We start from the raw sequence: 12421 nt of genomic DNA on the forward strand, positions 1-12421 counted from the left end.
GGGACCGGGGCAAGCTGAGCCCTGCCCTGCCTTGCCCTGCCCGGGAGGCTCGGCCGGGCGGTCTCCCCTGTTCGCCGCTCCCTCAGCGCAGGCACCGAGCGGCGACTCCGCGCGCCCCGCGCCGCCCCGACCGCCCCCTAAACATTGCGCGGCCGGCGGCAGCGCCACCCCCGCCGCGCATGCGCGGCACCGCCCCCGCGCCCGCCCCGCCCCACCCGATGGGTGGCGGCCCCGCCCACCCGGCCGCTCATTTGCGTAACACGCGACGGGGGGGGCGGGGGGGTTGTGAGCTCCTGCGGGCCACGACCCAGCGCGGGGGATGCCGGGACTTGCAGTCTCTTGCTGTCTCTTGTAGCCTTCTCTGAGCGCTGCGCTGCCCGCGTCCTCCTGGGGGAACGCAGACTCTGCCCATGCCCGCCGGCGCCGCCCGCGCACCGGCAACCCGGCGGGTGGCCGGCCGGCCGCTGGCTGCTCATGAGCGCAAACACCGGGGAGGAGCGGAACGAGCCGCTTGGCAACGGCGGCAAACAAACGCCGCCATCTTCGTCTCCCCCGCGCGGGTAGTTCCGCGCCCCCGGCCGCTCCGTCCGGCAGCGCTGGGGGGAGGGCGCGGCAGGACCACAACTCCCAGCATCCCTCGCGCGCCCCTGGCAACGGCGCGAGCTGCTGGGACTGACTGGGAACGGGGGACTGGGAGCGCCGGGAACAGCCAGGGACAGGACAGGGAGTGCCTGGAGCAGCCGCGGTCGGGCCAGGGAGCATCGCGGGCAGCCGGGAACGGGAGCGCCAGGGTCAGCCAGGGACAGGACAGGGAACACCGCGGGCAGGCGGGAACGGGAGCGCCGGGAGCAGCGGGAACAGCCAGGGACAGGATAGGGAGCAGCGGGGGCATCTCGGGGCGCTGGTGCAAGGCAGCTGTGGCCGTACGTGACCCCTCCGGAAAGAAAAGCGGGTACAGTCCCTGATGTGTGAGAGTGACGGGAGCCCCCTCATGGCTCCTTAACTTGTTTATTATCTTGTAATCGCAAATTCACAGAGCGGTTTGGGTTGGGAGGGACCTTAAAGCCCATCCAGCCCAGCCCATGGGCAGGGACACCTTCCATTAGACCAGGTTTCTCCAAGCCCCATCCAGCCTGGTCTTGGACACTTCCAGGGATGGGGCAGCCACAGCTTCTCTGAGCAACCTGTGCCAGGACCTCACCACTCTCACACTGAAGAATTTCTCCCTAATATCTAATCTAAACCTGCCCTCTTTCTGTGTTCATTTTTATTATGTTTTTGTAAATGCAATAGAAAAGATCAGTGGAGACTGTGTTACTCTGTGGAGGGGGTTGCTTTGCTCTCTGAGATTTTGGGCAAGTAGCAAACCTTGGTTTCCATTTGCTGACTCACTTTATAAATATACAACTTATTTGCAAAAGGTTTTGCACAATGAATATTTAATTGTAAAGTACTACAAGAAAATAGTTTAAAAATACCATGTCATGTCAAGTAAACCACTTGCAATAGGTATGCAAAATACTGACATTCATGCAAATTGAAATTAAGATCCAGACTGTAGATACTCGGGGTGAACATTTCCCATCTTGCTTCCTTAAGGGAGGAATGTGCTAAAAAGAGGACCTGTGCCCAGAACTGCTCTGAGTGACACTCAGCAATGCAGGAAAGTCCAGAGTAAATAAGAGTGTCAGGATGTAACCACTGGGCAGCTGTACCCTGCATTAAAACCTTTGGGACAGTCGTACCCTGTATTAGTGGCCCTGTTTCTAGCACACAGCTGAGAAACACCTCGTTCCATTTTGAGCAGTAGCTGCTTGATCTGACTGAATTTTGCAGGGAGGCTTAGTTCAGCTCTTTTTAAGGACAGCTTTCATCAGAGGAAATGCAGTCGAAGCCTTTCTAGGACAGGAATGTAGGAGCGAATGTAAAACCTGAAGGAATCTTTCAGGTCTTTGAAACCAGTCCCTACAATGGTGGATAATCTTATCCTATGTAATTGCTTTTAAAATACCTCCAAGCTCCTTTGTAAGATAAGGTTAAGTCAGGTTCTCACCTCCCTTTGACTGAAATCCACAGCTGATGATGGAAGAAAATCTCTGCGATTTTATACCCAGCATAAATTTATAGCATTTTTATCCATAGCAATTAGAGTATTCTCCTAAATGGCTGTGTGGAAATAGGGGTGCATGTCGTACCAAAAGCATTTTATTCCCAATGTGTATGTTCTAAAGCACTGACAATAAGAATAGCAGCATGTTTAAATACAAGTGAAGTTCTGTTAAGAACTCCTGTATGTCCAGAGATCTCAAGGCATGACTATATGTCTTAGTTTTCATATTCCAGTTTTTTGCTTTAATTATTGTTCTTTGGTGGGGAGGGGTGACTTTCAGCGTGTACAGAGCATGAGAGCTCAAATTTCTTTCTGCTGTGCCAGAAGAAAAAATATTTGTCGTTGGTAGAGCTGTTGGAGCCTGAATTACGGTTCAGCCTGAAGTACAGAGGTATTTCTCTCTCGCTCATCCAAAATCCCTTGTGAGTGTAAGAACCTTGGCAGGTTCTTGCCTGAGAAACAAATGATTCTCAGAGGAGTGAAGAAACAGCAACTCCCCTGTGACAGAGAAACAGTAGTGCCTCTTTTTGTATTTGCCATCCCTTGACATGATCCAGCCCTGTTTTGAGGGACTTTTTATTTTTTATTGGGCATTTTGTCTTGATCACACCAAGTAACTGAATGCCTGTATCGGACATCGTCACAGACATACTCTTTTTTCAGCACTTTAATAATTACAAGTGCTGTTTAGGCAGTTTTTATTGAGTATGGTAATGCTGAAAGGCAGAGTACAAAACCACTGTATCTGAAAACGTTATGATATCATTTTAAAGCAAGAAATTAATTATCTTTACCACAGTGGGAATGAATCATCTAGATGAAGCATTCTTTTCTGGCATCAAAATATGATGATATATAAGATACAAGAGCTATTTTCAAAAACATATTTTATTTTCACCACTGAAATTACTTTTGTGCTTTTTTTTTTTTTTTTTCCCCCATTGCTAAACCAGATTAATGACTTTCAGGCCTGATCATTGCTATCACTGGTCTTTCATACACCACCACATGTGCATGAGTAGGAACAAATGCATTGTGGTTCTTGTCATGTGAACATTAAAATTGAGGTAACCAGTCCTACACAAAGTCAGACATACGAGTAAGACATCATTGGAGATGGACAGAGTCCAGTCATTTCATAAACAAACCATCAAACATAACGAGCACCCACCTGCTGAGCCTTCAGAAACCTTGACAGTGACCCAGACAACTGATGTGACTGTGGCCCAGTTACTGATCAACACTGTCTCATTGCTTCCTTATAATTCCTCTCTCATCCTGTTCTCTTGTTTTGGAGAAATAGGTTGTTAACAGCAACATGGGATGAGATTTAGGACTAAAATGTTGCTTTCTGTTGCATCTCACTGGGAAGAGCAGTGTGTTAAACAGGACCTGTATGGCACACAGGCAAAAATTCATGCTTTTCTCTAGAATTATCTTTTTATATTTTGTCAAATAGCCTGGCACAGGTTATTTTTGTCAAATACCTACCCATTTAGATATCATCCTAAAGATATTTTCAGATGTTTACAGAGTAAGAAATATGTAATTTTGTTGAAATATGTAAGAAATACGTGTTTTATTTTATTGATGTTTGTGCTGTATTTTCATTTCTCCTGTTAGCTGTTCTGAGTAACTGTGATTTTGAAAGCTTGACCTAAATGTTCTCTTCTGTGTTACTGCAGTATCTTCTGTATGAGCCTATCAACATACATTATGCCACAACTGAAGGGGGCATGAAAAATTAAAGATTTTCTGTATTTGTAGGATTCTCCATGGTGAAGATGGTCAGACATAGAGAACTTATTGCAATAATAGTGCAACAGCTTGATAAGTTGAACCCTGAAAATCACAACATGGAGGATTTCTTGAATGAATCAGCTGAGATGTTGCAGGTATATTAAGTTTCAGTTCATCTTACATAGCTTACTTTGTTTTAATATGGGATTTTAAATGTAAAGATATCTCTTTTCTAACATTTTGTTGTAACTTTCATTGATTTTTCTTACAGTGAGATTTTTCATTCATGAGTAAAGTCCAAATTTTTTAGAGTTATAGCTAAAAAATAAGGCAGCAAAGATCAGAGTGGTTAAAAAACTGCTTGGATAAAAACAAAAAAAAAAAAAAAACAGGAAAGCAACAACCTTCTAAAATGGATCTGACAGTAATAAGGGAAACTTCTGTTCCACTTCTGACTAAGCTGGTCGGTAGTTTCTTATTCCTTTCTTCCTTCCACACAGCGGTTTCTGACAACCCCACCCATTTGTGTGTACAAATGCAGTTCAGAAGCTGACTGACAGGATCAGCTACTCTTGCTTGGAGGACATAAGTGACCATCAGAACAGTGACATAGAGGGAAAGTGGCAGTCAATCAACTACCTGATTCTAATCTAATACTGCAAGTAACCAGACCACGAGTTGCCAATATGGAGCTGTAGTGGCTGAAGCAGTTCCCATCCTTTCCTGACCATAGTCTGTCACCTCTTCCCGTCTCTTTGTCCCCAGTGTTGCCCTGGCTTGTGCTGAGGCAGCTACTGGATTGAATTAGCTTTAGAAAATCACTGAGGGAAGACAGTGATATTGTTTAGACTCCTGTGTGTTATCAAACGACACCGTTGGAGCTCTGATTCCACACTGCCATGTAGCTCCAGTGCTCATTTCCACTTCTTACAATAAGGTCTAAACTATTTCTATTCCTGTTAGATGGTCTTTTGTACTGATTTTGCATAAACACAAATGACTACAAGAATATAAAATTATGGAGGTGTGATGTGAAAACCAGAGGCTGAGGCAGTGGCTCTGTACACATTCCTTGGGTTCTTGCTTTCTTAAACAGTTTCCACTCAGACTCCTATTTTCTGCCTCTGCCTCCCTGCCTTGTAGTACTGCCATAACCCTTTGTGCATTCATATGCTGAATTACATCAGGGAACTGATCCACTTTCAAAATAATCACTTTTCGCTGGGCAGAGAGCAGGAAAATTCAGCTGCCACTGCTGCCAAAGTAAACACTTGTAAAAATGAATCTTCAGATCATTGTTCTCAGCCCAGGAAAGGTGATACAAAGACAAAAGAAGGAGAAACTCCATTACAGAAACATGAATCTAAAGTTTCATAATAAATCCTTTTAAAAGGGGAAGAACAAGGAGGATAGCTGATGCCAAAGTTAAGGCAAACATCTTTCTCTGGGATAGTTTCAAGTCACTTGCTACATAATAATAATCCAAGAAAGTAAAAAGTAATATATGTGTTTATATAAAATTCACCTTTATTTCAGTACCAAATGGGTGATTATAATTGACCATGAAAAATTCACTTCTTTCTTTTCTGTTTCATAATAGGCATATGATCCTGAAAATACTGCAGCATTTTTGTACACATGATTTCCAGGCTTGACCGCTTACCAATTAGCCATTATTAACTGATCCATGCAGAAACTTCCTTCAGTTGGTATCCTGAATGTTGCCATCACTCTAAATCACAGACCAGATCTGTGCCTGCAGGTCCCGTGCCAGCAGCACGACAAATAGCAAACCTCGTGTTGTGTCCTGACCAGACAAAAATCAGGAGGGCCAGATTCCAAGAGCACAAATCTAAATGAGTGCAAGACACAGCTCTATGTTTATTTATTTAGTGGTTAGATATGCAGTATATCAGACTTTTCTACAAGTTGCTATCTTTTGTTCTGTTAGGCTTTTCTAATTGGTTAGTAGTTTTCCATCCCCTAAAAGTGCAGTCACTGTCAACGCTGTGTGTTTCATTCATACTGCAGATCTTTATTGTATTTGGATGTTTGATAGACTTTGTGTCCCTCTAATGTGATATCTGAGGTGTCTTGTTTAGTTCTTTGATAACCTGTTGATGATCCACAAAAAATATGCTCCTCAGCCTATTGTCTATCTTTCTGGGGTTTTTCCTGGTGAAACCAACAATTTTGGGCTAGATTATTTCCCTCAAAATAAAAACACAGTACACACAGTCATTCCAAAACATGTTCAAGGGAGTTCAGTACCCCAGTAGCAGGGGCTGCAGGAGCCACTTGTTGAGTGCCAGATCCTGGAAGTGCCTCTGACAGCCACACATTCTCACCTGAACTGCTGGGAGCAAAGGACATTTCGCAGAGCAAAACCTTCGTCAGAGCCATATAAATGTATATACGATTGAAAGTAAACAAAATTAGTTCTTTGAAAATCTAATAAATGAAACGGGGAGATGGCCATCCTTGGCTGATCAGAAATGGGGGATGACATCAGAAAAAATAAGACATTACAGGCAGAATGGAACTGAGTTGTGAAGCATCTTGACAGGCAGCTTCAGTTTTATGTGCTAGAATCAACTGTGAGATGGTAGGTGGAGTAAGTGGGTCAAATCAATGGACTAGCAGAACAAACTTAACAATAGCATTCCAGATGGTTGATTTGCTAAAGACTGGGTTAGTTAAACTCAGGACAGAGATGTCTATTGCAATAAAATAGAATATTTTGAGACACTTCCTTAGATTTTTAGCTATGAAGCAATAGGAAAATACTACTTGAAACCTACTGCTCAAAAAGAGTGATGCAGATGTGCACATAAACTGGTTATGATATCCTGGGGAGTAATCTGTGTGAAAAATGACCTCTGAAGTTATGAGCTTGACTGACAAGCAGGGTGGCAATAGAACCAATAAATGAGGAAGGAAGTAGCACGAGAGTGCTGAAGTTTTGTCTTCACATTGTTGAAATTGAGCTGACAACAACAACAAGGAACTGTCACAGGGAGAGGCCAGCATCCTCGACTGAAGTGTAGGCTTCTTATTTGTGTACATGATAAATGTGAATATGTTATGAAAGGAAGTTGGATGTAGTCCTAAGGGAGTGAGTCTGGAAGGCACAATCTGTCTTGATCCAAATATCCCTGTCATCCATCTACCAGCGGCATAAGACCATTCTTATGGGAATCCTTGCAAATTAAGGCAGTAAAAATGGCTGTTCAAGGGAGGCACAGGAAGAGAAGTGAAAGTAGGAAAGCAAATATATTTTAAAATGAAGGACTGTACATGAATATATAAAAAAAGAAAGAGGCATGAAATACAACGGGTTGAAGCCGTAGGGTGAAAATATACTTGCTCTGCAAATGGCAGTAAGAAGGAACTTGTAGATTTCCATATTAGATCTTTTACTAACTAATGCAATTGGTCTTTGTTGAAAGGTGACACAATCCAGAGCTTTGCATAGTCACTCTTCAGCAAGATTTTCTTTTTTTACTTCTAGATGTATGTAAGGTTAGAGATATAAGTAAAACAAAAGGCAGAATACCTGTTTGTGTGAAATAATATATTTTGCTCTTTCATTAAGACTGTGTAGAGATTTTTATGTTTTGGCAGTGCACAATGGCTGTACTGTAGAGGTTTGGAATACTCTGCTAGCCAAATATTGGGTGAATGGAAGCAAAAGGTAAACTGAGTTCTGTTCCAAGCTCTGTCATCTTTCTACTCCTGTCCTTTCTCTTACCCTCAGGCATACTTGTCCAGGTCTCTTTATTTAACCCATCCCAGTTCCATCTCTTCAAGTGGTTGATTCCACTGCTATTGTCACTGTGCAGCAAGTCCTGCTTGCTCTTTGGTTTTGTTCTGCTCATCTTGAAGTTCTTGCACATGCAGTTCCAGTCTCTACTGCTCCTAAATAGAGTAAGAAATCTGTCTCTTCAAACTGAAGCCCACAAGAGGCAGATGCCACAGAGCAGGTAGGTGAGACAGGCACTTTTCTATCAGTGTGAGCTCCCAGACTGACCCAGCACAGCTTGTCCCAGGCTCGTCCTGTATTGTAGTGAAAGCTCTGCTTGCCCTGGGCTGGGCACAGTCAGGGCACACAGAATCTTCAGGGGAGTTCACTGCTACAGTATAAATTCACGCTAAACACATCCAAATGGGCGTTTTTTACTTGGCAAAATGTGCATGGGTTTTCATAAGAAAACCAAATAACCAGATTTGTAAGGCACTGCTGACCCCTGTGTGCCACTTTGAAAATACATTCCTAGCTGTTTCCCTGCATTTGATTTGAAACTGCTTAATATTTCCAAATAGTCAGTTAAAACCCTGAAAATTTGACAACTTTCTATCAAAAATCAGTTACTGTATCAGGCCATGTGAGTTTGAGTTACTCTTGTCTTACTGCTCTTGAATAACATGGGCAGGTATCCATTAACTTCAAGAGAAGCAGAAGCGACCTCTTTATTATTAATTTTATTCCTTAATGCATCTTTGTAATTCTGTTCAGTGTCCCACCTGCACATATTCTCACTGTAGGAAATCTAGTCTCAAGCTTTGAGACAGAAACCTCTTCTGCAAACATTTGGGTGTACACTTTGCTTCCGAGTATGTTCCAGGGAGACCTCCCGAAGCCAGAAGCATTACCCTGTTGGTGTACATGAGATAAGTAGTTTGCTGTCTTTATTTACAGAGAAATGATGGCATTAGATAGTCCTATCAAGAGGTATGTTTTTTTCCTAGCTGTGTGTGGGATTTAGCTTTACACAGTCCATTTACAGCCACGACGGCTGCACGTCTAATCCCCGTGTACCGCTTTGAAAAATCACCCATCTTGCCCTGCATTTATGTAAGTGAGGTAGATCAAGCAGACACCACAGCAAATAACTCTTGGGATACATTTTTCTTTTTCACTCATTGCCCTTTGCAACCAGTGATTCAATAAACAAGTAGGAAATCAGAAAATTAGTAGCCAAAGGAACAGAAAGTGAATTTTAAAGAGAGGTAAACCATTACTCTGGCAGTAGTTCAGGTCGCTCTGAACCACTGTATGTCTAAAGATAAAGTGTTCTTTTAGTATGATGGAAATGTATAAAAGAATTGCTGAATGGCAGGTAGTTAATAGTGTTTAAAACCAAGGTGTCAAGGGAGAAGATAATCTCTGCAAGGCCACTCAGAAATCAAGCAAGAAAGACATGCTCCAATCTCAGTTCGTATCTTCCAATTCCTAGTACAGGCTTCTGTATAAAAATGGAGTTAGGAAAACTCAGTGATTATTAGCCTCCTGTTTTTAGAGAAAAACAAATGAAATATGGAAGGATTTTTAATTACTGAATAGAGTGAGATGAATAACACAGTTTCCTCTAATTAGAGTGTTATGATCAAAATCAGTCTAGTGGCAATTCTGAGTTAAACTCCATACATTTTCTTTCTGCTATATGTGAACTTTACATCATAAAAAAATTCCTATTTGTTGTTTTCAGTGAATGATCAGACTTGACTTTCTTCCAGAAAGAAAATTACACTTTGAGTTGTAATCCAGTTATTTACCATCTTTGTGTTTATTGTATTGTAATTTATGATGTTTATAACATAATATTGGACTTGTTTTTCACTGCAAATATTTTCAATAAGAACATAGGTTCATTAGCAGCGTGATGGATGATCCCTAGCTGCAACAAACAAGCCTTCACCTTCAATCATGAAGAATCATATTATTCCCTCAAAACTCCTAAAACTAATAAGCCCAGTTAAATGTTTTTGCTATTAAAACAGAATTCAATTTGAATTATCCCGAATAACACATTTAACTTAAAAGAATTCCTGAGTCTGTCTCAGATCCTTAAATGATTGGTGTTCACATTCAATTGTACATCTCTTTCTGTTGTTCTTCATTTGAATAGCCAGATTACTTCTTGTTTATCTTCCTAAATGCTTTTTAATACTCCTTTTATCAGACTGATGCCCTCCATATAATACCTTCATTCTTGTGTACTAGACTCCCATCTTTTTATTAAGCATTCTTCAATTAGATCTATCTAATGATCCACACCCAGAGTGATGTTTCATTCAGTGTTATGTTGTACATAAAGGTATCATTTCATCAGACCGTTTACAGACATGGACTGCATCTGTTCATTTTGAAAGAAGATTAAGTTTTGTACCTAACTGAAGCATCCCAGGTGTTGTTCTCCCATGTGACTGTTAGAATCAAGCTTCTGTTATGATAACAGGAGACAGATTTTAACACGGGAGTTACCATGCAATGTTTGTGCCTTTCTCTATGCAAATAACTCACTGTATTTGCAGTGGAACTATTTGCTTCAATTAGAGTTGCAGGATCAGAGCCATCATATTGACCTTTCTACATCCCAGCTACTGAAAAGCTGAGTTCTGTAAAATCAAAACTGCCACCCCAAATTCACCGTTTTGCTCCCTTATCCCTCCCATGTTGATAGCAAGATGAGCCTGTTTATAAGCTTTTCATTTCACAAGAACATGGTGTAATTTGGCACAACTCTCCATAGTTCTCATTTGTGCTGGTTCAGCTGTGTCTCACACATGCCCACTCAACTGATTTTACTCAGCTGTGAGTAAAATCCCCAAATGTCAAAAGTCATAGATTTAGTTTTAAATATGAAGATAATGTAAGGCAAGAATGATAGATGTGGTAGAAAAAAAAAAAAAAACTAACCTACTAAATTATACAAGTTTAATTTGTATTATTACTTACTGACACAAATGCAGATTAGGATCTTTCTAAGGCAAGGATGGAATCTGAGTTTTCTGCAGTGCTCTGCTCATGTGAATTATTATTACCTACAAAGGAAAATAATGTTAAAATAATGTGCCTCTTGATACAGTATTGGTCATTATTGTCTCCTGAAGATGAAAATTCTAGCTTGTGACTGCAGTATAGACTGTGAATAGTAGAAGCAGAATCCTACTTATATCCTAAGATCCAAGGAGTTTTTTCCCCCATTGAAATTACTGGAAGCATTTTCACCGACCTCAGATGGAAAGAAGACTGGTGACTGATTCAAAACCCGGTGAAGTCAATAGGAATGTTTTTTTTCTTTTCAACAGCATTTTGATTAGACACTTGGAGAGTACTTGCTCTGATATCTGAAGCAGAATAAACTGATCAGACTGTTTCTGCAAAATGTGCATATTCTGTCTAGAAGTAGAGAAGTTCACTACATACTATTACTCAGTTCTCCCAGGAGGTGAAAGCTATTTTATCTTTTCATCAAATATTGTCTTCTTTCTAAAATGTTTGTTTCAAACTATATCCTTAGCTCCAGAGGTCTCAAACAGAGCATGGCTGATGTTTCTTTCTCTCCAGAAACAAGAGCTTTTCTTTCTCTCCTTACCCATCCCTTTCAGCCTTATTATGATACAACCACAGTGGCAAAACTTTCATTTTTCAGATACTTTTCCATTTAATTTATGCTATTTCTTGTCCTAACCCATGTTGGAAGTTGGTTGGGTACAGAAGCCTTCTTACACAATCTCTTATCTCCTTGAGGAAAATTGAGTTGTTCACAGCTGCAGGTGTGTGTCAGAGAGCAGGGAAGATATATCCATGGAAGCAGGCTAAGGGCATTAGGGATTTCTCAAAAAGGGAAGATAACACCAATCAGCACATGGTTAGACAATCACATCTTTTCCTCATTATCCTGAATGATAATTTCAGAGAGAATTTTTTCTTTTTACAACTTTAACACTTAATAATCAGAAAAATATTAAATTCAATGCCATAGAGAGAACACTGTCAGATATTTGTATCTATTCAAGATCTATTTTGTCTTTGGATATTTTCAATATTCAGTGCACCAGAAGAGGGTTGCTGCATGTGTTACTTTGACCTGTAAATTATCTGGCCTTCCTCACGCTGAAGGGCTCACACATCCTTGCAAACACAGCTAACTACTGGTTCTTTCAGGGAAATAAATGAGTTAAAGTATACCTGAAAAGGAAGAAGTTGCTCTGATGGACAGATCAAAGGCTCACAAATTACCATTTATTTATTCTTGCTGGCACCAATGACTTAATGTGTTGCCTGGGGCAAATCTCTTACCTGCTCCATGCCATAGTTCCTGCATTTAAAGAGTAATAGTAGCCAAAAGGAATCTCATTAAATGCAATTAATATTAGTAAAGTGCTTTGAAAACCTCATTCTAGGTGCTATAAACATACACTCTGTCATATTGTACTGTTTCAGGATCATTTGTCCCACCCTGAAATACATCCCACTGACATAAAGTGCAGCGTGAAGCCACACAGAAAGAACACATTTAGGAATTAGTGCCAGAAATTACACCTATCCAACATACTCCTTCCCCAAAGCAATTGTTATTTCAGATACACAGATAAACTGTAAATACCCCTGAAGAAATTTGTAGAGGACACAATGCACTTCCTATGCAGAGAGTATCCTAACTTGTTTAAAGCACTGGCTCAGTTTTTGACTCACTAGATTATCCACAGGGCTTAACCAACAACTGGCTCACCTCTGAGGTTTCCTGTCCAAGTACTCCTCCTCCCCAGTCCTGCTTAGTTGAT

At 41.3% G+C, this 12421-nt stretch overlaps 1 protein-coding gene across 4 annotated transcripts in view; it reads left to right on the forward strand.

Moving 5' to 3' along the window:
- The first annotated feature begins 672 nt into the window (after window positions 1-672).
- Window positions 673-12421, forward strand: part of CFAP99 (cilia and flagella associated protein 99) — a 57690-nt gene continuing 45941 nt past the window's right edge. The window contains exons 1-3 of one of the 4 annotated variants that reach the window (XM_027889067.1): window positions 673-727; window positions 877-952; window positions 3878-4005. In XM_027889067.1, coding sequence (XP_027744868.1) covers window positions 3886-4005 — 120 coding nt within the window. In that variant the 5' untranslated portion in view covers window positions 673-727; window positions 877-952; window positions 3878-3885. Of the gene's footprint in view, window positions 728-816; window positions 953-1862; window positions 2037-3877; window positions 4006-12421 lie in introns of those variants that run through there. The other 3 variants (XM_027889069.1, XM_027889068.1, XM_027889070.1) reach the window with 3 other exon arrangements.

Source organism: Empidonax traillii, unplaced genomic scaffold (genome assembly GCF_003031625.1).
Source record: "Empidonax traillii isolate 1590-97213 ecotype Southwest subspecies unplaced genomic scaffold, ASM303162v1 scaffold250:size724861, whole genome shotgun sequence".
Taxonomy (NCBI): Eukaryota; Metazoa; Chordata; class Aves; order Passeriformes; family Tyrannidae; genus Empidonax; species Empidonax traillii.